This window comes from Mauremys reevesii, linkage group 3 (assembly GCF_016161935.1).
Source record: "Mauremys reevesii isolate NIE-2019 linkage group 3, ASM1616193v1, whole genome shotgun sequence".
NCBI lineage: Eukaryota > Metazoa > Chordata > Testudines > Geoemydidae > Mauremys > Mauremys reevesii.
The window spans coordinates 57,915,716-57,941,271 of record NC_052625.1 but is presented as its reverse complement, the minus strand read 5'-3'; the positions used below and the strand labels follow the sequence as shown (position 1 = coordinate 57,941,271).

The 25,556-nt window shown below is 47.2% G+C and overlaps 1 protein-coding gene across 10 annotated transcripts in view; it reads right to left on the bottom strand.

Moving 5' to 3' along the window:
* Nucleotides 1-1,546: 1,546 nt before the first annotated feature.
* ALK (ALK receptor tyrosine kinase) overlaps nt 1,547-25,556 on the bottom strand; it is a 574,134-nt gene continuing 550,124 nt past the window's right edge. For all 10 annotated transcript variants that reach the window (XM_039530228.1, XM_039530218.1, XM_039530221.1 and 7 more), the window contains 6 exons: nt 21,102-21,199; nt 15,879-15,971; nt 13,799-13,900; nt 10,435-10,569; nt 9,101-9,191; nt 1,547-6,918 (listed from right to left, as the gene is read on the bottom strand). In XM_039530228.1, coding sequence (XP_039386162.1) covers nt 6,214-6,918; nt 9,101-9,191; nt 10,435-10,569; nt 13,799-13,900; nt 15,879-15,971; nt 21,102-21,199 — 1,224 coding nt within the window. In that variant the 3' untranslated portion in view covers nt 1,547-6,213. The remainder of the gene's footprint in view (nt 6,919-9,100; nt 9,192-10,434; nt 10,570-13,798; nt 13,901-15,878; nt 15,972-21,101; nt 21,200-25,556) is intronic.

Below are 25,556 nucleotides of genomic sequence, written 5' to 3'. Positions count from 1 at the left end.
GTAGCATGGTAACACTTCTATTTTGATTATTTGGCTGCAACATGATTTGTCTCAGCCTTTTTAAATAAACTCAAGTGTTTTTAGAATTTGTTTCACATACATCTTGAACAGCTAAAATACATAACATGTCTAGCATGTATTCATATCTTTTAGTGCAAGTATACAGGTTTCAAACAGTAACATGGTTTGACACTTCTGAATGAGCTGTTTGTTGCATTTCACTTAGGTGAGAAATGTACAGTGCTTTAAATTACATTTGTAGTATCCTATTTTTAGACTGACATTGTGCAGCTTATACAATGTATTTTAAATATGGCTATTTTTCCTGAACTATTAAAAAAGGCTGCATATTGTATTCTGATCTATGGAAGTTTTTAACTGAAGATAAAAATTGTAAATGTACACATTTTATTATAAACTGTCTAACTTATAGCTTTGTATTTGAAGTTAGCAAGGTTCTGAACATCTGTATGTCCAACATCTGTTTCTTCCATCTTTTATATCTATAGGTATCTTTTTTTCCCTGTAATTAACACAGTATTCATGGATCTTTGATTAATTAATGCCCATTCTTTTAAAGATCATTTGCTTTTGGGGGAGTGTGTCACAAAATGTGTCCTTTTTTTTCCCCTTACAAATTATGTAAATAGGATAGAGAAATGGCAACTCTAATATATAAACCGGTTTTATATCTTGATGCAGTTTATTATCTTGGTGTATGGTATAGAATTGCAAGCTGCCAAACAAAGTGTATACATCACTTAAAGTGGTCTTGTTTTTCTCTCCCTCCACCCATTTTGGATAGTGCAATGTCTGAAATAACGTCCTGGTGGCTTAGGTTATTTGTCCACTCTTTTCATTGCTAATGAGGCTAATGTTCAGGTGCTGTGGTTCATCTGTGCAAAGGCGCAGCTACTCCTGGTGCTCACTGTTGGAGGGCCTGGCTTTCCTGTTCTTTGTGCCAAAAATGATCAGCAGGGGCATAGTTAATCTCTCTGCACTGTCAAGGCTGAAGGCCAGTGATGACAGGAAGACTGAGATTGAATCTGGCTCTGTGATTTTTAGGCATGTCACTTGCCCTATTGTGCTCTATTTCCTGGTCTACAATCAGGGGATATTTAACCTTTTCTAAAGCAATAGGAAATCTTCAGCCAGAAGCTCTCCAGTGGTATACAAGTGTCAGTCATGACTCTGATGGGCTTCCTATATGACCTTGAGTGAGTCATTAACCTCACTGTCTCATCTTTATCTGGTGGGCGTGCATAGCTTTTTTTACACAACTTTGTTTCCACTAGAAAAAAAAACACCATGAACTTTAAAACACATTTACTTTGCTAAATAGCTACTGCAGTGAGCCTGCAAGGAGATTAACATGACTTGCTCCGAATTTCAGGTAGGAGTTTAAATATTAGGTGAAGTTACTTCTAAGCCTAGTCATGACAATAGTTTATCCTCAGCTTACAAGCCAGGGGTGATGAACTGATGGTGAGATGATGATGGTAGAGATTTCAATATATAACCCAACAGGTGGAGTTAGTTTGTCATTTTATTTATCTTCATGCTGTTTGGTTCACTACACTTGTTTACAATACAAATACACTAGTCAATACAAAATACTCAATGACCATATATTAGTATGTCTTTTAATATCCCTGAAGTGCATAGGCCCTTCCTTTACACATAGTGTTGCATAAGCTGCTGTACCTGTGATAGACATTCTAACGAAGCAGGGTTACAGACCAGAAAAGCTGGATGCAGATACGCTCCTTTGAGGAATATGGGGTAGGCAACATGTGATGTCTTATCTCTGTAAAGGATTTTTATGCTATTAGTTTTTCAAGTTTTTTTTTCTTCCTAAGCTGATGGTGTCAGCTCCATGACCAGGCTTGCAAAAAATCAAACTCTTGTTAAGACTAATCCTGTCATGCATTGTCACAAGCCTCTGTGGTCTCATTTCTACAATGCACCACCTTTGCCCAGACACAGCAAGGGAAGCGGGTGGTGCTACAGGTGGTTGTGCCACTTGACTGGTTCATTACAGGCTGAAGCCATCACCATTTTTAAACTGAAATCAGCTACCTGAAACAACGTGTGGGGCCTCAAGTAAACTTGCCAATGAGCTCCCTGCCAGTCCCAGCAGGAAGTGGAGCAACCTAAAGGCAGATGAAGGCCATTACCCTGTGCTGTCTGGCCCATGTCCCCCCTCACGCTGCCATCGCCCCTTCCTCGCCCTGTTGTGATTCACCTTATTGCTGCCTGAACCTACAACTCTAATGAGGTACATGGGTCCTGACAAGCAAAAAGGGGTGGGGGCAGGGGTAAGGCTCAGCAGGAATCAGCTCATTCCCTCTTACACACACACATTAGCACCCACCTAGAACCTACAGAAATTCTACAAGAGACCACTACTGCCTAGGTCTAGGCCGCATGGGCTTTAGCCAGTTTGTGTTAAATGTCCTACTGCAATGCTGTAGTTATTGTTCCATCAGCCTGCGTGTCTTATAGGCTGTTGTGCTACCTACATTTCACTGTAGCAAAAAGGTAGCTACATATGATATCCAAATGAAGACATTTACAATGAGATAGTTTATAGTAGACTCACAAGGCCCACACTGGGGAATACTATGTACATGAACATTTTATATAACTGTTAGACACCCTGACTTTGGTTCTGGACAAAAGTTTGTTACAAGCGTAAAATAGATTCTAGTGTTTTAGATAGGACTCCCTGGAGACATGACATGTCTAAAGTCCTCCAATCATGTGAGCTCACATGATCAGGCATTTAAAATTGAGCCTGCTTGAAGCAAGCCCTCAATTTCCCCCTCTACATACAATTCTCCACCCCCCCCCGCCCCCACTAGTGGGATAAGGCTGCTTCTGTTACTGGTATACAGCGAGAGTAACCAGTGAAAAGACTGTGGAATTAAGCCTAATGCTGTAGGATCAGCATTAGGCTTATGAACACTGAATAGCATCAGATCCTCCAAGGGAGACTGGGGCGGGGGGGAGAAGAATAGCTAAAATAAAAGACTTTGATGGGTATTCAGGGTTTTTTTTAACAATCAGTGCACCACCATGCACACACTGAGCTCTCCAGCTGCTGTTTTTCATCCCATTCACGTGTTCAGCTAACTTCATCCTGCTGCCCTTGTGTGGCGACAAACGTAACAAACCAGGCTGCTAAGTTGCCCTTCTCACCTGCTAGGAAAGAACTTGTTATGCATGTCCTGAGCCATTGCATTTTTAATTCCTTGTCTGAACTGATTTCTGCAGATCATGTCACTAAGCAGAGCAGTGATAATCCAAGTGAAGCAGAGCTATTACCACACCACCTTGCAACCCCTTTAGACAGGACTATTATCATTAAAAATTTAAAGTGAACAGGCCCTGGTGCACTACTGGGAGTGTGAAATGTCACAGAGCAATCAGGCAGAAGTTTCCTTTCATTACCCCACTACTGGGGTTCGTGTGCAGGGATTAAAGCCTTGCTCCTGCAAACACACTGGCAGCAAGACTACAGAGCGGCTTACAATTAAGCAATGGGTTTAAAAGCATGAATGCAATTCTCTGCCTTTGATGACGGGCTGCGGGGGCTATGTGTAGCACAGGGCAGAATGTGAACCACGCAGTGCTAGGCTGGAGGTCACCGTGACAGGCATTGCCCCATGCAGCATACTGAACAGCGCACACGGGCTCCCAAAGAAGATGATTTGGTAAATGTCTTTATACTCACTGGAACAGAGAACTAGGGCAATGCCGAGTTTTCACTAACCCAGGAAGGGGGGTGGGACGTGAGCACAGCGACACTGGAATGGGTTCTGTGGGTGTAGCAATCATAATAGGGGTTGGGGGGGGGAGGGGATGAGATTTTTGTATTAGAAATAAGCCACAACTCCATGTTCTGACCTCTTCCAGGAGAAGTATGTCAGGAGCAGAATTCAGACCTACCTCTGTGGTTCCATGGCTGCACTGGCTCCAACACTACAAAAGCAGCTCATTTCTGGCCATGTGGATGTGTCAAACTGATTATGCAAGATCATGGAACCCTCATGAGAAATGCCGACTCTGACATTTGGGCCGAAATCTCATCCTGAGAGTCGGTTCTGCCCTCAGCTATACATGCTGGTAGAGCGGTTTCTTGCCTTGAAAGGAGTGAGAGAAAGCAAAAAGCTTTCCTTTGGGGTCTGCTTGAAAAAAATTAATCTGGACCCTTTGTGAAAAAGGAAAAGAAAGCTGAAATGTCTAAAGAAAATTTCAGTTCCACAGGGATAATATTGCAGTGCAACCTGCCTTGATGGTACACAGTAAAGCTCAGTCATTGTTCTCCCATGGAACACATTGTCTTTCCTGAGACAGTAGAAGAGTTGTTCTCGTCTTGTAGTAGCAAGAGTAGTGTGAATGCAACAGTGCTAAGCTAGATGGACTGGCAGCCCTGTTCCAGTGTCCGTAAGCAAGCCACTGAGAGGATTAGACACCCCAATACGCTTATAACTCACAACTATCCTTTTAGCTCAAGTGGAAGAGGCCTCTGTATTTGCCACAGGCAGTCCTGAGTTCTGGCCCCCACTGCAGCCATGAAATCCATGCAGCCATGACATGCGACATACCAGTAGCAGATGAGTGAAGTCCAAAGCACCCACAGAATCATTACACTTCACAACTCAGACCTGCTAACATAAGCCTCATTAAAAAAAAGTTTGATGCACAATTTCAACATTACGCTACTAAGACGTCAGCATTATTTACCAGAGGGGTGGGGGAAGGCAGAGCAGAGACAAGAACTTCACTTTAAAGTTGAGGGTCTCAGGTCATAGGCCTCAGCTTTGGATCCTTTTCTGACACCCCAAAGCCTGGGGTGTTTTGATCTGGGGCTCTGATGTCTTTCGTTAGAGATTTTACTGCAAAGTTTGGATCCAGGACTGGATGCTGAACCACTCCCCCAAAGTTAAAGGTCTTGGATGCAGACCCATCTTTTCTATATGCCTTCGCTGCTGCTCCGATAGACCTAGTTCTATGGAAATAGGCACCGTATATTTTAGCCAGCACTGCTGCTTCAGCAGCCCCAGTGGAGTATATTGTAAATTATTAACGTACAGCTTTACAATGAATTCAATTCTTCTGTGTATATTGTAACAACACCCGCTGCATGCACAAGGTGTACAGAAAGCAGCAGTGCAGCTTTGGGTTTTTAAATGGACTAGCATACACGAATTCAGTTAAAGAAACAAGGGTAATGAACCCGTGAAATGCAGACACTGCCTAGAATCCAGATGAGGGTCAAAAGTCAAGCCTTCTGGTTGGAGTCATTAGTAAAGGGCATTTCAGACCTTTGTATTTCCATTTACTGGTGACTTCTCACTATAAAGGCCTTTGTAACTTCTCTCTCACACAAGACTGGCCCTGTAAAATTGCACCTGAATTCCACTGAACAAGAAGTTGTTCCTGTAGAACATGGTGCTTCCTTTCTATAGTACAGAAATAATTTTATAGGGCCAGTGCCATCCTTGGCTTTGGGTCTGAAAAAAATATAAATCCTCCTCCTTTTGCACTTCATTCCCTTCCTCTACAGTTAGTTAACTTCCCATCTTACTAACAAACCAGACAGTGTGACTGGCATCCTTCCATTGCCCTGCTAATGATACCGTAATTACTGCATATTCAAGGGCTGGTGCAGGCTACGTTACAGATGTAACGCAACTTGGGAATGTTCCCTGGTGTCTTCATTCAAAGGTGTTTTATCCTTTTTGTTTTGAATGAATGGTTCTTTCCCAAGCCACCTGAAACCTCTGCCATCCATAGGGGATTTCAAGTGTCCCATTCCACAGCAACCAGCAGCTTGGCAAGGAAAACCCCAAACATGAAATACTCAGGCAGTGAAGCCTGACCTTACATTTAAGCGGAGCATACACAATTGAGAAGAAGCGCACAGGGAAGGGCACGACACGACAATGACCATGCATATAAGTTTATGCAACCGAAAGCTGGGCCTTGCAGTTAACGTTAATATCCCCCCTTTCTCGTAGTAGTAGTAGAGGCTCCGATGAGTTGAAGCTTCTTGGGTTATCTGAAAACACGGCTTCAAAGGGTGGCACTTTAGAGCTAGTTGGCACATAATGAAAGTTAGCGCTGTCTGCTCTCTCTCGCTGACAAGGACAATACTCTCCAAGCTCAAGAGCCACACAGAATGAGAGTCAAGAGTGCAGAGGGCTCTCAAGGCCCCTGATGGGCTACGTGGCCCTTGTTTCTATGGACAGAGTCCTCATAATTGCTAGCGCAAGGTGGGGCAGAGGCTTCCAGGGGTAAGCCCTGCTGTTGGTAGCCATAGTTGACGTTCCCACAGGGGAAGTGGCGGAGCCTAAAGAGAGGCACTTCCTTCACACTGGCCGTTAGTGAAGACGGTTCTAAGAGCAGAGAGGAGCCTGGCAGCCTGTTAGTCACAACACCGGGCCCCACAGTACAGTTTCCTTCGTGCCCCACATTCTCCCTCTCGGACACCTCTTTCTCCAGCAGAGAACTGTTTTTGATGACAGGCTTCTCTGCAAACCAGGAGCCATATGTTGGATTCCAGAGATTAGTGGGCTTATTTCTGGACCCCCTGCCTTTCTGAAGGTCAGAAGCCGCGGTGGACTGCGCATAAGCCATGTTGATGTGTCCCCCTTCCAGGGCTGATCGCACATTAACAGGAACCGGAGGCTCGGGGGCTGCCACTTTTGCCAAAGGTTTTCCAGCTGTGACGGCTGAAGGCAGAGGGGGTGGAGAAGGCAGGGCCTGCTTGTCACCCTCTCTCTTTTGGTGTGGGGAGACCATCAGAGGAGGGATTGCTTTGGGGTCTTCTGGGCGCATTGGAACCTTCTCCTCCTCCTCAATGGATGGGCCATATTCCACAGGCAAAGCAGTGGTGATGACATCAGGATCCTAGAGGGGAGAACAATGAGATTCTTTCAATCGCTTTTGCCACTGCTGATATTCAGGCATTGTTGCCAATTGCCTCCTGTTTATAATAATTGTCCTGTATCCAAAGAGCATCTTTTGCCACAGAGGAGCCCAAACTTTATAAAAGGAATCCTAGGGAAATGCAACTACCACTGGGGTGGAACGTGACAGCTTTTTTTACCAGCATTGAGAAACACAGCACATTAGTGAAGAAGAATTCCCATGTGCAGCTGAAACTGCAAGGAGAATGTTGGGATGATACAGATTGGAACACAGAGTTCATAACATTCTCTTGTAATGCAGAAGCAGTTACAGCTGTGAAAAATGTAGCAGCAATGTGGTGCAGGGTGGGGACTCTAGGCATTCAGGGTAACATTTTCAAAAGCACCTAAGCCACTTAGGAGCATACGCCTCAGTGGAATCGGGCTCCTAAGTAATTTTGGCATTTCAATGGGACTTAAGCGCTTTTGAAAATGTTACCCAGAAAGCCGTAAAAGTGTGGAAAGCTGGTCAACTGCTTACTAGGAATAGACAACCAAAAAACCAAACACAAAACCTGGAGTTAACATCTCCACCTGAGGATCTAAAAGCACCTTTCAAAAATTAATGGATTAAACCTCACAGTGTTTCCTCTAATTTTTCCCACCCACGTGCAGAATGAATTTTGTTATGTGCACCAATATGAAAGTAATGTGTGGCGGGGGTGGGGCCAAAGGTTCGCAGTGTGGGAGGGGGCTCCAGGCTGGGGCGGGGGCTAGGGTGTGTGTAGGGGGGTGAGGGTTCCGGCTGAGGGTGTAGGCTCTGGGATGGGGCTGGGAATGAGAGGTTTGGGTTTGCCCCGGAGCTGTGGCAGGGAGAGAGAGGACTCCTCCCAGCCCTCTCTTGCTGCAGCAGCTCCAGTGCCAGAGCTGGAGGGGAGGCATCTTGCCCCGCCGCAGCGCCGGAGTGGGAGGGAGAGGTGCCTCTCCCCACTGCAGCCTCAGGGCTGGGGGACAGAGATGTCTCTACTTGCCATGCCACAGCCCTGGGGCTGGAGGAGTCGCCCCAGCCTTGCATGCCCCAAGCTTCCCTATCACCACCTCCCACCTCACCCCACTGCACCCACCTATTCCCTAGTCCCCATCTCACCTCAGTGCCATCTTCCAGGCCCACCTGTGTGGAATGTGCATGCCTGTGTGGCTGTGCCAATTAAGTGTGCGGCCTTTGATGGCCTCTTGCACAGCTGTGCGCCTTAGAGGGAACGTAGCTCACAACACCCCAGTGGGTGGATCAGTACCAGCCCTATTTTACACATGGGGAAACTGAAGCTCAGCGTGGTGAAATGACGTGCTGTCTGGTCTGTGCAGGTCTGTGCCAAAGTTTGCAAGCCAACATTTTCCTGACTGCTTCATTTGCGAGACCACTAGACTAGAAGAGCTGGGTTAATGAGCTATGTACTAAAAAGGGAAATCAAGTTCAGGCCAGGAGACCCAACCCAATCCCTCTGCCTGACCTTAATGCTCCTAGCTCCTACAGCACTGCAGTCCCCAATTGTCTTCTCCAAACGGGCCAGGTCCGAGGCCCTATAACACATGAGGCTAGAGATGGGCTCAAGTTAAGAAATGTAATCGGATTCTAGATCCAGACTGCCCCAGAGTTCATCACTGCATCCAGTGTTCCAGTTCAGATCCATCTTGGCTCTAACCAAGAAATTTCAGTCTGGATCCAAACCTCTTCACAATTCAAGGGGTCTACTGGAACTGGTGCCCTGGGTCAGATCCATCCCTGCTCAGTACTGGTCAACGTCTTAAGAATTAAAATGTGCAAAGTGGCTGTTATCTGGCAATCCCCTTGCAGCACAGCTAGGGAAGAAAGGAGTGCAAGTGCTAGAGTGCAACCTGGTGGACTGGCTCAGGCCTTTGGCTTGCTGGGGAACTGTACCTTGATGTAGAAACAGCAATCACAGAGTTGCTATACCTGTGTATGGCTGGCCTCTCCTATGTGGGGTGTGTACATGGGCAGTGAGATGGAAGTATGTGTTTCTGAAGGGCAGAGAGGATCCATCACCTCAGTTTACTACATGACACTGATTTCAGGCTAACACAACATGTGTGTTTAGAGCTCACTGCAGTAGTGCAGTACTGCCCACTGGGTGTCTTATGCTGAAAGATGAAAGAACAAATACCTGGGTGCAATATTCAATCCTTTCCAGTATTATGGCAAAGTTTGGCCTGTCTTCAGGCTGGTGCTGCCAGCACTGGGTCATTATACGATACCTACAACAGCAGAAGGAGAGAAAATCATGAAAAGCAGGAAGGCAAAAGGAAGATGCGTTTGGTAGTTAATGGACTTCAGTTCACCATGGTCCATTAGTACCCACCAGCCCACCAAGTGTTCATTGTCACCTTCCACGATGAGTGAAAAAGTCCATCCTGCTGTGGGTTCAAGTGTAGGGTCCTATACCACTCTCTATCTGCATGCAGACAGTGCCCCTCAAGGGCCAAATATACCCTTAAATGCTGCTGTTAGGAACATGTTGTGAAATTGACACCACTGGTGAAAAAAATCAGGCTTTTGCTACATCTGGGGAAGACCTAACAAAGTGGCTATTTCCCATCCAATCCCCTCCTCACTTCCCACACGCTTGAAACATTGTGTGTGGTATTGGGGAAAAACCACCTCTACGGAGAGGGAAGCTGCTCCAACTCCCGTTTAGAAATCAAACTGATAAGCATGGGGGTATGGATTCAAAGAAGTGGGTTGGGAATTCCCACACAGCTGCCTTGCCAGGAGTCTCTTCTACCATACGTCCTTTGAAAATATTCCTTCCAAACCATGGTGTTCCTTTTCCCCCCAGACTCAGGTGGGCCATTCAGTTGAAGACAGGATGTTACCTGCTGTTGTCATACACTGCCCTTGGTGACTGCTCAGGGAAGCATTGCCTTGAGAAACTAAATTGGAAGCCGCTGCGTTGCAAGAGCTCTAGTGATAATTGTGCGCTACTTTTTATTCCAGAGGGTCCCAACACTACTGAACTGATTTTCAAAGGCACTGAGCCCCTACAGCTTATTTGAAAATCAGGCCATCCAGGTAGACGGACTGCTTCACCCGCCACCTGTGGGGTGGAATCCAGCGACACTTCAGAAAAATGACCTAGCCCCAACTGAAACCACACAGGGAATTTACTGTAAGCAGGTTAGAACCTAATTAACTGAGCCAAGGCTTTGCTACTTGTGAGCAACACCAGGGATCTTTAATGGCCAGAGGTGGTCAGAACTTGCAGTTTTACATCTGATCTGAGCTATTGACCGATATTTTTTAACGCACTAGCCACTGGCCAATACTTCCCCAGAAGGCACTCACTGCTAACCTAAAAGGGCTGACAGATAACATTACCAGTAAGGAAAAAGTCTCTGGAACTTGAGTTCATTAAGGACGGTCATTAAATATATGGTAATAAAGCTAATAATCTTCTGGCCAGAGCAGAGTGTTCATGCACAAAATGAGTTAGTTTCATACACAGGGCCAGGGCAGTTTTTGGGTGGATCCATCCTTCCTCCGTTTGTTACGAACTCCAGAACCTCCTGGTTACTTTTGCTAGGATAAGGCATATATCCAAGAGAGAATATCTCCCACAGCAACACACCAAAGGACCTGGACACAGAACAAAAGGAAAGAAGGTCAAGGACACAGGCACAAAATAGTATTGCAATTCAATGGCTATGCACTTAGAGTCATTAAAACCAGTATTTGCTTTGTGCACCCTACAGTCAGTCAACCTGTGGAACTCTCAGCTGCAGGAGAACACTAAGACAAAGTGGCTGATGTAAAAGAAGGGCTGGATGACTTTATGGGAATCAGTAACAATCATTGTTAAGCAAGCCAAGACTGTGATGTGAGTAATTAAATGTCATGCTTCAGAGTACAACTACACTATCTGCCCAGCAGGGTCAGGAAATAGTCATATATACTTGGTGTCTAGCATGTTATAATTGGATACATCAGGTGTATTATTGTGAGAGGACTTGCCTTCTTTTGAAGCCTGGTCTACACTACGATTTTAGGTTGAATTTAGCAGTGTTCCCTCAATTTAAGCCTGGACCCATCCACACGATGAAGCCCTTTTTTTCTACTTAAAGGGCTCTTTAAATCGATTTCTTTACTCCACCTCCGACAAGGGGATTAGTGCTTAAATCGGCCTTGCCGGGTCAAATTTGGGGTAGTGTGGACGCAATTTGACGGTATTGGCCTCCGGGAGCTATCCCAGAGTGCTCTATTGTGACTGTTCTGGACAGCACTCTCAACTCAGATGCACTGGCCAGGTAGACAGGAAAAGGCCCACGAACTTTTGCATTTCATTTCCTGTTTGGCCAGCGTGGTGAGCTGATCAGCACAGCTGACCATGCAGAGCTCATGCAGAGCACATCAGCATGATGTCCGTGTCTATGTCCTCATGACTCTCGTCACCGTGCTGCCATCGCTTCCTCGCCTGGTTTTGCTTTTGCAGCTTCTGGTTCTGCGCTGAAAAAAGGTGTGAAACGATTGTCTGCCGTTGCTCTGACGGAGGGAGGGGTGACTGACGACATGGCTTACAGGGAATGAAAATCAACAAAAGGGGTGGCTTTGCATCAAGGAGAAACACAAACAACTGTCACACAGAATGGCCCCCTCAAGGATTGAACTCAAAACCCTGGGTTTAGCAGGCCGTTAAGTTCACAAAACAAATCGTGTCAATTTCTTGTTTTGATCCAGTCCATCTATCTTTTACATCTTAGGCTGGCAGCAGACGGTGCAGTATGACTGCTAGCCATCATCATCTCCTGGCTGCTCGCCAGAAAATGGTGCAGTACGACTGCTACAATCGTCATCTCCTGGGTGCTCAGAAGAAAATGGGAATGACCTGGCTGAATCACTCCCATGTCTGCCCAGGCACCCCGACCAACCTCACCGAGGTGGGCTAAAAGAGCACCCAGGAGTACGACAACGATGGCTACCAATCGTAATGCACCATCTGCTGCCAAAAGGCAATGAGCTGCTGCTGTGTAGCAATGCAGTCCCACGTCTGCCAGCACCCAGGAGACATACAGTGACAGTGAGCTGAGCGGGCTCCATGCTCGCCGTGGTATGGCGTCTGCTCAGGTAACCCAGGGAAAAAGGCGCAAAACCATTGTCTGCCGTTGCTTTCACAGAGGGAGGGAGGGAGAGGGGGTCCTGATGACATGTATGCAGAACGACCTGAAACACTGTTTTTGCCCCATCAGGCATTGGGATCTCAACCCAGAATCCCAAGGGGCAGCGGAGACTACCCACAGTGCAATGCTCTGGAAGTCGACACTAGCCTTGGTACTGTGGACGGAGTCCGCCGACTTAATGCACTTAGAGCATTTTGTGTGGGGACACACACAATCGACTGTATAAAAATGATTTCTAAAAAACCAACTTCTATAAATTTGACCTAATTTCGTAGTGTAGACATACCCTTAGCCACTGCCGGAGGCAGAACTGTGGTTTGATCCTTTATGGCAAATCCTGTGTTCCTGAATAAACAACAATGCACTTTGCTCTTGTACAAAGGATACAAGTGACCCCTAGTCTCAGAGTCCTAGCCCCATACGTTTCAGGGAATTAAAATTAGAACATTCCCTGGGTTACATCACAAGCTTTGGACTCTGTGGCTGGGCATGTAACACTCTGAAGATTGAAAATGCAACCTCCTCAGCATTCATTTGACTGGCAGCTTGGAAAATGTCAACATTTTATGGGTTAAACACTGCAGTGCGGTTGGAAACAGAATAAAACAGCCCAATGATCACCACTTTGGTGCTGATGGACAGCAAACAATGCTACTGTGTCCTTGGGAGGATTTAACTTGCTCCATCAGCTGTGAAACAGGCTGTATTCTCTCACTCCACACCCTAGGAAGCAGAGGCGGCTCTCGGCATTTTGCCTCCCCAAGCACGGCAGGCAGGCTGCCTTCGGTGGCTTGCCTGCGGAAGGTCCCTGGTCCCGCAGATTCGGCGGCAGCCTGCGGGAGGTCCGCTGAAGCCGCGGGGCCAGCGGACCCTCCGCAGGCATGCCGCCGAAGGTAGCCTGCCTGCCACCCCTGCGGCTTGCCGCCCCAGGCACGCACTTGGCGTGCTGGTGCCTGGAGCCGCCCCTGCTGGGAAGGCAGCTGGTGAACATTAGTACTGATGGCTTCACAGTCTCCTCCTCTCCCCAAACACTCTCCTGCACTCCTGGCTTCCTGACCCAGCTTCGCCTGAGTGATTCTTTCCCAATCAGCAGTACCCCTGGTCTGTCAACACTGGCCCTCTGCTTCCTGACACTAGGGACCGCCAGCCACGGCAGAGTGAGCAGGGCCAGGCTCAGCCACACAGTGCAAGTGACTGCTCAAGACCCTGTCCTTTTGGGGGTATCCACAGCCCTTCACTGACTCTGCAATTTACATGCCAGCCCAATCTCTCCCACCCTCCCCTGGCACCACATGGCTTCATGTGCTGTGTCAGGCCAAGAGGAGGTGGCAATTTAGGGCATTTCCTCTTGCTCCTCTGACACTGGCTGTGTCTGACCTTGCCGCTGAAAGATGGTTTGCTCCTACAAAGAGACTAGACTCCTTTCAATAGCGTACAGCTGACACCTTCCTTCCTAGATCACCTGTTCATAACCAATACAGCATCTAAGCCAGATCCATTGCTCCCAGGAGAGAGCCTTCACTTTGCAAGGATCTGGTTATTCGCTCCCTCATCCCCTCCACTAGATCCCTTGCTTTCAAAGCTCCATCTCTTCTTTTTGGGAGGGGGGAAGGACAGGAACATGTTCCTTTTACAATGGGAAGTAGGTAGTGAGTCATTTTTAAAAACTGGTCAAGAAAAAAGAAGCCCACCATGTATCAGTTTTTGAAGTAAATATTCCTTCCATAAAGGCCTCGGGTGGCATCCATTTGACTGGCAGCATGGCACACCCACCCTTTCGATAATAACTGGCCCTGCAGAGGAAAAATAAAGTGAACAGTCAGCCCAGGATTCAGAAAGAAAGTGGCATTAATATAGTACTTTTCTAATTAATGGATAACAGTGACCAGCCTGAGGGCTGGCTCGTTTAGTAAAGAGCTTAAATCAGGGCTTTTCTTATAGACAAAGCAGCATGGCAGAGATTATATTGACAAGATCTTTTTCTATTCATAGAAACAGTGGGAACAAGCATTTAATGTAGGGCCAGCTCTGTACTTTCCCTCGCTTTGTGCCTGATCCCACAACCTGTGAGTAATCCTGTGGATAGTCCCACGGAAATCACCGGAATTACTCACATGAGTAAGAGTCTCAGAGCAAAACCTTCCTCTTTGGGAAAGCTTTTTCATTGTAGCAGGAAAGACATTTCACAGCATTGATACCCACATCCAGTTAAGCACCCCCCTCAAAAATAATAAAAACCTGTAACAAATAAATCAACCCAACCACCAGAAAACAACGCTGCTAGGTCAGGTTGGCAGAGACCCTGGGGTTTTTCACCTTCCTCTGCAGCATGGGGCCTAGGTCACTTGTAGGTTTAAACTAGTGTAAATGGTGGATTCTCTGTAATTTGAAGTCTTTACATCATGCTTTGAGGACATCAGTAACTCAGGCAGTGGTTAGGGTCTATTAGAGGAGTGGGTGGGCAAGGTTCTGTGGCCTGCGATGCACAGGAGGTCAGACCATGATGGTCCTTTCTGGCCTTAAAGTTCATGAGTCTATGAGAATACCCCAGGCAACATTCTTAGCATGGTAAGGGAGAAAAGCCAGAGTCCACTAGGGATTTTGCTATTACCATGAATTTTATGTAGATGGTACCCAGACACTACGGTGATGGCTGCCAGCATAAAATCCTAACAATCTTAGCTAGATATCAGGCCCTTTGTGTCAATATAATTTAAAATTAAATCCATCAAGCTCAAACCCTTGTACTGGCAGGCACATATGAGCTTGTGCATGCAAGCAAGCTAGAGGTGTGCACACAAAGTGAATGTGAATGGAAAAGTGTGTAAACTTCATAGGCGCCTTTGAAAAGGAGTAAAGGGTACTAGCAGTTAGTTGTGGCAAGTGTGCTGTTTTGCCATCTCAGAGTCCTCTTGTATTGCAGGGCTTCATGGTAGCAGGGTCTTGCCTTGTTTGGTAATAAAAACCAAACAGTGCAGATGCACTCACATCACCTCAGGCTGTGATCTTCCCAGAACTCAAGCTAAGTAGCGTCAGGACTGCTCAGTACTTGCATGGGTGACCTCAACAGAAAAACCCCAAGGTACCAACACAATTTCTTACAGTGACTCAATAAGTGGCTTTCTTTCCATTGAGCCAGGAGTGAACCAGTTCTCCAGCACAGTGTTAGGGGGTGCTATGCTGCTGGGTTGCAGATGAGCTGTAAACTGAGGTCCTGACCACTTGTGATCATTAAAGATTTCCTGGCACTTCTTGGAAATACAGCTTCATTAACCCTAGTGGCCTGGCTAAATTCCAGTTTAGGTAATTACAGTCTCCTGATCTTTCCTCCTTTACACGCAGTCAATTGAGGAGATTTACTTATGACAAAAAATGGAAGGGAACAGGGTCAATAGCAAGGAGGAGGGAGATTAAACTCAAAGTGATTTGGAGCCACAGAACAAAAGGGCACATCAATGACTTATGGCACTTAGTGCTGAGAAAACGAAAGGAAAACAACTAGGGATGGAATGCAAGAGAAGGGGAAAATGTTCTCTGGCCACATGGAAAAACTCTTCCCAGGAGAAGGCTCTGAGGAAGCAGTAAGCAGCCTGTCAATCCACAGCTTGAAAGCAAACAATAGCCTCAGACAGGGAGTCATATGGGAAGGATTTCAGAAATCTCTCTTTTCTGGGGTTAAACAGAGCAGCACATGATGACGCTTAACCAGGCACATAATACCCCATTCTGGTACATTTCTGCCTAGTGATGCCATAAACTGAGTTCTATTACCTGTATATGTCCCGGGCCATTCCAAAGTCTCCAATTTTAGCTACTCTTCCAGGCCCTTGACAAGTAAGGAGACAATTCCTGGCAGCAATGTCCCTGAGAAGGAAAGAAGGAAAGCAGCAGAAAGAGAAGGAGAGAGAAAAGAAAAAATCATTTAACCTTTCAACAGTTTTGCAAAAGCCAAAGGAAATGACAAGAAAACATGTCCTGCTTTCCTGAGGGGCTGAGACCCCTCAAATCCCAGTGAAGTCAATATCTGCAGATAACAAGCTATGTCCCATTGTTTTAGCAGAAATCTTTTGAATTTAAACATTCCATTTGCTATTTCTAATAATTTTTAATGCCTTTTATCATCACATATGGATTATTCAGTATGGCAGGGGCCTCCTGCCAATACCCCTCCTTGCCAGTGTTGTTGAGTCTCTAGAAAGTTGGCAGTAAAAGATCGGAGTTGGACAACCCACCTCTTCCAACAAAACTCTGTCCCATCATGACTACTGCCCCTATACCTACTACATCTTTGTCATGTGTAGTAACATCTATGCCAGAGGCAGGCAGAATAGTCAGAAAATGCTCAAACCTGGATTTCAGAAACTAGACAGACACCTGACTCAAACCCTAAATCCGTGTCCTTGCCTTGAACTCTGTCACCCATCTCTAATGGGCTGCATGAAAACCCTGGGTCTGGGCATAGATCCCTTGTGGCTTGGTCCCATCTCTACAAGAATGAAAACCAGGAGCACAAGCCTGGCAAAATCACCTCAGAGAAGTGAACTAAAAAATGGCAGCAGCAAGTTTGCGGCTCCCCTGCAAAGCCATTCAACTCTGCTCCATGTGGCTGCTGAGCTTTTCCAGGGACAGATAATGGGAAAGCACTGCTGGTTAGCACCTCAGACTTTGCAGCCAGAAGGACCACAAATGTGGCTATTCGTAATCATGTTGGATGCTATAAAACTCTCAAATTATCTCCTTAAAACTAGAACTATTGAGGATATTGAAAAGGTCTGAAGAATGTGGACCAGTTCTGCATTATTTTTATGAATATTTTGTGTATCTCTATACCATATTTTTCCGTGTATAAGACGCCCCCATGTATAAGACACCCCCCACTTTTCTAACCCCAAATTCAGGTTTTTTGTTTTGGTTTGTTTTTTTTCCCCATCCTGCTTTGCCACTCCGGCCATGCCCCAGGTTTTTTTTGTTTTCTTTCCCTGCTTAGCCCCTCCGGCCACGCTGCAGGTCCCTCCCCCCCGCTGCTCCGGCTGCGCCGCAGGTTTTTTTGTTTGGTTTTTTCCCCCCCTGCTTTGCCGTTCCGACCATGCCACAAGTTTTTTTGTTTTGTTTTCTTTGCCCTCCAGCCGCGCTGCAGCTGTCCCCCCCTGACTTTGCAGCTCAGGCCCAGGAAGAGGACGCGGAGGTAGGGGTAGAGGGGACGAGAAGGGCCATGCACCCCAGCTGGTCTCCGGCGGCGGCCCTGCCCGGCTCCTGCCGCGTCCCTCCCCGGCCGCCCGTCCGGCTCCCCGCGTCCCCAGCCACCCGCTCCCCAGTTGCGCGACTCCTGCCCCACATCCCTGGCCGCCCGGCTCCCCGGCTCCGCTTCCCCGGCCGCCCGGTCCCGCTTCCCCGGCTCCACTTCCCCGGTTCCGCTTCCCTGGCCGCCCGGTCCCCGCTTCCCCGGCTCCACTTTCCCAGCTGCCTGGCTCCGGGTCCCCGTCCCCGCTTCCCTGGCTGCCCGGCCCGGCTTCCCCGGCTGCCCGGTTCCAGCCCCGTCCCCGCTTCCCCGGCCGCCCGGAGAGAGGGCAGGGGAGTTCGGGGGTGGGGTGGGTGGTGGATAGGGGTTGGGATTTTGGCAGCTCATCACTGGGTATGGGCAGTTTCGCATTCCCGCGGTTCTCTCCTCGGCTTACTTCCGTGTATAAGACGACCCTCAATTTTTAGTCTAACTATTTTAGGAAAAAGTATAGTCTTATACACAGAAAAATACGGTATGTTTCAGTATTGTGGTGGGGCTTGCTGTATAGGACACTATGGGTTAATTCTTAATGTAGCTCTCAACACATACACAGGAACCAGGCAATGACTCTAACTCAGCTACTGATGCCTAATAGACAGTACAGTGCTGGAAGTCTACTTCCAACCCCTCTGGCGAGATGCATGAACCACACTGACCAGGTTCGTGTCCCAGGACAAACAAAAGGACATTTAAATGAATAAAAGAGTGCCTGTGAGCGCCAGGAGGAGTCCGTGGGTCAGACTGACACAGAGGCAGATGGGGCGGTGCAGTCTAGCTCATCCAGGCCCAATGTCGGGGGAGCCTGGGAAAAGTGGGAACTATCTAAACTGGCAAGGAAAGATTAAGGTTTAGGGCTTGGCTACACTTGCGAGTTACAGCGCAACAAACCAGCCCCAGGTGCACTAGTTGACTCCCTGTCCACACTGGCAAGGCATGTAGAGCGCTCTGACTCCACGGCTACAGCGCTGCTGGTACTCCACCTCGGCAAGTGGAATAACGTTTGCTTTGCCCCCGCTGGAGCACCGCGGTGCCAGTGTGAACAAGGTGTTGCATTACTGCACTGTGATCGGCCTCCAGAAACATCCCATAATCCCCTTAAGTCAAGTGGCCACTCTTGTCATTGTTTTGAACTCCTGTAGGAATGCAGATATGCCCTTTCAAAGCTCTGTTTCTGACAGCCAGCATGAAAGCCGTTACTGTGGAATGCTGTATGTGAGAGAGAGGGGGAGATCTGCTGTTGTCTGAACTTACAAGACAGCATCCTGACATGCTCTCAGCCCCTCAAAAACCCACCCTCTCACCCCCCTATTGTGGGGCGGCTGCCCCATCCCCATGCGAGAGGGGGCTAGAGTTGGCCAGAGCGGCTTCGCAGGCTGGCAGCCAATCAGGGAATGGCCTACTGAGAGCCAATCGGGGCTGAGATTAGAGCCAGCCAATCAGGGCTAGGCTAGGCCTATATAAAGGCTTCCCAGGAAGGGCACAGGCAGTCTCTCCCAGGCCTTCAAAGGCTGAAGGTCTGTCTCCTGTGTGAGGAGACTAGCACCTGGGACAGCGCAGTGCTGGGCAGGCTCAGGGCAGCCAAAGGGAACTCCAGCCCGCCACCTGCCAGGCTGCAGGCCTGAGGGAAGGGCCTAGCTGGTGTGAAGGGCTGAAGGGGAAGTGGCCCATGGGGAGAGACACACAAGGGGAGAGGAGGAGGGCAGGAAGGCTGCTGCCAAAGGGTCCCTGGGTTGGAACCCAGTGTGGAGGGCAGGCCTGGGTCCCCCCCCTTTCCCCTTGCACATACACCCAGCCATTGGATGTGGCAGGAGTGGATTGCACCAGACCCCTGACACAAGGGGTTAGACTTTGGGGTGTGGTTGACCACTGTGGCTGGGGCACAGAGAAAGCCTGCTGTTAACCCACCACCACCACCCCCGGAAGGGGGTGAGGATGGACTAGGGGGCACTGCCGGAGGACAGTGGCCTGAAATGGATTTTGCCAAGTGGGGAGCAATGTGGGTCCGGACACCAGCAGAGAACAGATGACCGATGGGACACCACCAGCAGAATGCGCTCCCCATGGACTGAGCTAATTACTGGAGCAACCAGCGGGAAGCGCCACGGTGGTGAGTCCCAACCCTGTCACACCCCACATACATACATACAACACATTCCCTGTCACACTCCTCCCCACCCTTCTCATTTTAAAAGCATGTTGCAGCCACTTGCATGCTGGGATTGCTGCCCATAATGCACCACTCCCAATGCCACTGCAAGTGCCACAAATGTGGCCATGCCAGTGTGCTTGAAGCTATCAGTGTGGACAGACTGCAGCGCTTTCCCTACTGTGCTGTACGAAGGCTGGTTTAACTCAAAGCGCTCTACATCTGCAAGTGTAGCCATGCCCTTACGTATGATAAAATGCGTACAGGCCTTTCATTGTTGTAACCCTTTTAGAACATAAGAGGGGACATACTAGGTCAGACCAAAGGTCCATCTAGCCCAGTATCCTGTCTTCCGACAGTGGCCAATGCCAGGTGCCCAAGAGGGAATGAACAGAACAGGTAACCATCAAGTGATCCATCCCCTGTTGTCTATTCCCAGCTTCTGGCAAACAGAGGCTAGGGACACCATCCCTGCCCATCCTGGCTAGTAGCCATTGATGGATCTATTCTCCATGAACGTATCTAGTTATTTTTTGAATCCTGTTCTAGTCTTGGCTGTCACAACATCTTTTCCCTCACTGTTTGTTGTGTTCCTTTGGTTAAATAAATAATTCTTTGTTTGGAACAAGTTGTTTTCTATCACCACACTTTCATGCTGGTCACAAGTCCCAAAGAGAAATCTACAGCAGTGGGCAAAACACAGCTGGAGCTGCTGAGGACTCGCAGTTGGTGAATAGGGGACCCAGTCTAAGAGTGGGGTGAATGGTGGAATTCCATCTTGAGAGAAGTGCAGGTGCTGGGCCTGTCTCTTGGAAGGGTACCCAGGGGAAACTGAGCAAAAGGTTAAAGCTGACCCTGGAACCATAACAGAGGGGATTTAAGAAATACTCCTGGAGAAAGATGCTCTGGGCCTTCAGGTCATCATTAAATTCTTGATTTTTGGAAAATGGGGAGAGTATCACTGTTTAAACCACATGTCTGAGGCATGGATGGGAACAACACCCCCTGAAAAGGGGACAGGTAAGTGGCTCTCTAGCCTTGCTTGACTTTGTGGCTAGAATCAGGTCCATCTCAAAAATCTTATACACTGGGAGCAGTCAGTCATATGGTGCCATTTTTTCATTCTAGGTCTGAACAGTACCACACTTTAACCTGTGTGTGTATCCAGGGCCAGGGTGAGAACAGCAAGGAATGAACAGAAGGGCAATAATCAAAGCTTGCTGGAGGGAAGGCCTACAACCTACTGTAACAAAGTCCTGGTTGCTTTCATACAGATGACAAAAACTGCATACATGTTGTGGCCCTGGGGATAGAGCTCAGGTTCTTTGGCACCATGAATACAAGCCTTCCTCACTTGAGATAAAGTAGAGTCCCTGTGAATAATTACTATTAGTCAGGCTTTTGGCTCTTATCTTCTAAAAACATCCAACCACTAGAGGGCAGTGGTACACAAACATTCACCACATACTTACTTGTACATGCTTGCCAATATATTACAATACAATACACACCCACACATACAAAGGGCAACAGTAAATAGTCCTTAATAGCACATGGTCTTACTCACCTGTGAATGAAGTGGTTTTCTTCCAAATACTGACAGCCACATGCAATGTCGCGAGCCACATGTAGCAAGTCCAGCATGCAAAGGGAAGAGGGCTGGCTCTACCAAAAGACAAGGTACAAAGGGGGGTTAAAGCAGAAATGATGCATGGTTCATTGTCAGAGCTATGAGTCACCACTGAGTTAGGGAGATCTCAAATGAGGGACGTGGATCAAATGCTAACACAAATACACAAGGGGATGTAAACTACCTCACACACAGCTTTCCAACTAGCATAAATGTTTCATATCTGGGGAGGTTCTGAAAAAGTGCTGGCACCTAATCATACACACAAATCACACCAATAGAAGCAGAATCACTAGATCTGATATCTTACTGTAGTAGGTCATCTAATTCTCCTCACAGCTGCTGCAGGATTATTCCTCACAGTGTATTCTCCACTGCTTTACGCAGTCTGGCTTTAAATGCACTTACACCACCTCTCGTGGGAGACTATTCCATAGTCTCAGTATTATAAATATTTTGGTGATATTTAACCTGAATTTATCTTTTCTCAGTTTCATCCCATTATTCATACTTCCTTAAGTCACCCTAAACAATCAACCCCTCCTCTTCTACAGCCCCCACATATTATCTGAGTTACTGAGTGCCATCTTGGTATTTGCATCCTTCACCTATGTGTAGATTTTTATCAATTGCCAGTTTGGTTATTGAACTTAATCTCCAGGAGGGCATCAGTGCAGGGAGCTGATGGCTTGTGACAGGAAGGGGAGGGTGCATTCATACAGAACTACATGATGTACTTTGGAGAGGAAGAATTGCCTTTAAGTGACATGACTGATAGGCATGCCAGGACTCTGCACACGGATGAAGCAGATCATCTTCATTGCACCTATTAAGCATCTTTTAACGCTGTATACCCCACCCACTGTTACACACACCAGTACTGGTTCATCGGTGCCTAGGACTCTAAATGCCCCTCTCCCTTCATGACGAAAAGTCACTAGGTCCTGGTATGCTGCTCCCTGCCACCGTCCAGCTCTGAGTCATAATGAACTTTGCCTAACCAGCTGACTAGGATTGGAACCAGCTCCTAGCTTCCCTGCAGTTTGCAGCATGCACAACTGAACAGGAAACAGCGAGCACTGGCTGCTACAACCGAGGTCTTAGTCTGGCTGAAAGGGTTAGGGTAAACCCAGCCTTAAGGTATCCTAGTCTAGTGAAGAGAGCACCAAAGAACTGCAAAGCACCCTGCGTTATATGTTGTCTGAGCAGAGGCTTACCTGCACAGCATCACACACACACAGAGCTAAGCAAAAAGGACAGTGTAGACACATCTATCCTGCCCATGTTTTACTATACACATGGTTTGTTTAACATGCACAGGGATTACTGAAGTGCCCTAATACATAGGAGAAGAGGGCTGGGCTTTTATTTATTTGTGCATAGTGTTGTTCCCCGAAGCCTTACTTTTTGATGGAGAATCTCTTTTAGTCTCGCTCTGCTGATTACTGAGTGATTCAGCAGCATTGAACATATGGCTAAAATGATCAACAAAAGGGTGATGGTGTCTTTTCTTAGAGGTCTGAGCAGGGGCTGCTTCAAACCTTTCAACCCATTTAATGGCCTTTCTGCTGTGATCACGGTTCAGGAGCCAACTCAATGGATATACAGTGAATAAAAAGTCCAGTTCCTCAGGGTGCAGAGACTGACCCCTGGGCTGAATTGAGCTAAGACACAAGGCAGATGGAAGGATGAAGCCACAAGTTGATTCTAATTGTGATGCTTTTCCTTCCTTGGTCAAATTTTGGCTAAATTGAAATTCTAAAGCAGATGTGACTTATCAGCCAACAACAATTTATCTGAGTAATTTGTGTGAAAGACAGAATTTTCAGACCCATTTTGTGCAGTGAACAACCTTGACACACTAGAGAATCAGCTTTACAGCTGTTTACAGCTTTTCCTCCCCAGAGGAGAGGAAGAAACCAGCTGGAAACTGTAGCTCACAATCAGCCTTTAGAGCAAGAGGTGCATTGGAAGCGCTAAAGCGACATCTTCTGTCCCACCCCTCCCCTTTAGGTCCAACCCCTCTAAAGGCAAAGGTGACCTCAAAACAAACTGACTATTGTTCAGTATAATCACTACTCTGCACAACAAGCTGCAGGATACAAAGGAGGGGAAATTACTGCTTATCTTCTAAAGCCATCCTCTGATTGCTTTGCCACGTGAGAAAAGGATCAAACCGACAGGGTTTTGAACTCCACAGAAAGGAGAATTTTGCAATGTTCTCAGTATGTTCCTGGCATTTGAACAGCTAAGTACTGCCCAAATCTATTGAGCTTATCTCACTCATGAGAAGGAGGGAAGTAGAGCCCCTAAATAGACACTGATCTTCACTAGAGGTGGGCCAGAACAAAAGCCCTGGGTCCATAAATGCCTGAAATTTGGGAGAGTTTGGATCTGAACTTTCTGGCTTGGGCTCACCTCTGATCTTGATAAGCCCTCAGCTAGGATAAACTGGTAAAGCTCCACAGAAGTCAATGGATTTATTCTTATTTATTATAGGCTACTTATACATTTGTTACATTTTTTGTTTAGAGTCCAATGGAATGTTTATTTTGTTCAGCCCAGTTGAATGTTTCTTTTATTGTATGTGGTACCTTGATGCGATGGTGACAGGGAAATTGTAAATGATAACAATAAGGGAAGGACAGGGAAGGTGAGAGAGTGAGGAGGAAAGGCAAGAAGGGAGAGACAAAAGGGGTAGTTATGTAGTAGGCAGTAAAGCATTACCACTGTACCTGCCAAAGCTGATTTCTCTTTGTACTTAATTTTCCCTAGGAAGCTAAACTCCCTTTCCTCAATAAAGGTCCGTCAGTGAATTTTGAAAAAACATCATTGTCTGGCTGGGCATGACACGCTTTGTGAGACTAGAAGTCTGCGTGATCAAAGGGAAAGTCACTTTGCTATAGCCTGTCCTCTGAGGGATGGTCTACACTGAAAAATCACACCCTGAGAGAGATAGTTAAGACGACCTAAGCTCTGGTGTAGATAGTGCTAGGTCTATGGAAGAATTCCTCTGTTAATCTAGCTCCTGCCTCTTGGGGAGACGGATTAACTACAACAATGGGAGAACCCCCGCAGTCGCTGTAGTGAGAGTGTCTACATTGAAGTGCTGCAGCCGTGCTGCTGCAGCCTTTAAGTGTAGACATAGCCTCAGATTGTCTACTTTGAACTTCAGTTTGGGGTCACGGGGAGCAGGATTGAGTAGATACAAGCTGCATAGCTGCAGGCCAGAGCAGTTGTACGCAGGATCGGTCATACTCCAGCATATGGGAAGGAGCCCACCAGCCAAATAAGTGAGCATCCATATTTCCAGACCAATATTCCCAACTTTACCATGATAACTGTTAACCATTTGAGCACAGCACACTGCCCATCTCTGATATCTCACCAATGAGCGCAATCCCTGGCTTTGTACTTCCCGAGCCAGCAGGTGCAGGGTGAACAAAGGAGGCAGCATTCTCAGACCCAGAAGGTGCCACCCGAAAGCCACTCTGACAGCTAAAGAACGAGCTGCAGTGGGACTCTTGCCTGGCAGTCCTCGAACAGGAGGGTGTCAGTGATACGGGGCCCAAGGATGAGGATGGGTTTAAAGTAGAGCTGGAACATTTGGATCCAAATCTGAACTTGCCCAAAGTTTAGGGATGTTCAGAACTGGGGTTCTGGTTCGGCCCAAGCACCAAGTTCAAGTCAGTGTTTGAGCCTCCTCTTTCTCACAGCTTGGTGAGGGGTGAGATGCAGTGTTAGTGGAGTGTCTCTAGTTCAGGTCAAAAAATGGGGGATATAGGAGCTCCTCAAGTTGCCAGCTGGGCCACCCTCTCAAAACAATAGTCCCCTACATAATATCTCTTGTTGTTATTCCTGAACCACCTAACGGAGCCCAGGGAGGGCAGAAGGAAGGTCAAGGAAGAGATTGGGAAGGAAGGAGAGGGGTAAAGGGAGAAGTAGGAAGGAAAGAATACTTGTTGCATAGAGCACAGGCACAGTGAAGCTTTCCACATTCCCTCATTTGTGTGTGCATCTCTCTTAACTCTCTGTGTTTGCCACTAACTGTCAGAGAAGCTGAGCAGAGCAGCCGCTGGCTTGGAGAGATGAAAGCACTGACACATGAGGTGGTACTTACAAACAGCAGAAGGGCAAAGAAAAGACAAAACCCTCAGATCAAGCAATGTCACTGATTTCATTCTATGAAGATAAAGGACCTTTTATCATCAAAAGTGTCCGGTTTATTTTCCTGTAAGAAACAAGTCAAAATGCCTGCAGTTCACGATGAATGTCCTTGGTGCTTCTCTACTAGGGCCCAAGGGATTGCTGTCTTGGATTCTCTCTCTCCTTTAATGAGCTAAAACAAGGACTACATTGTGGAGCAATGGTGTTCCCGGCCAAACACCATTC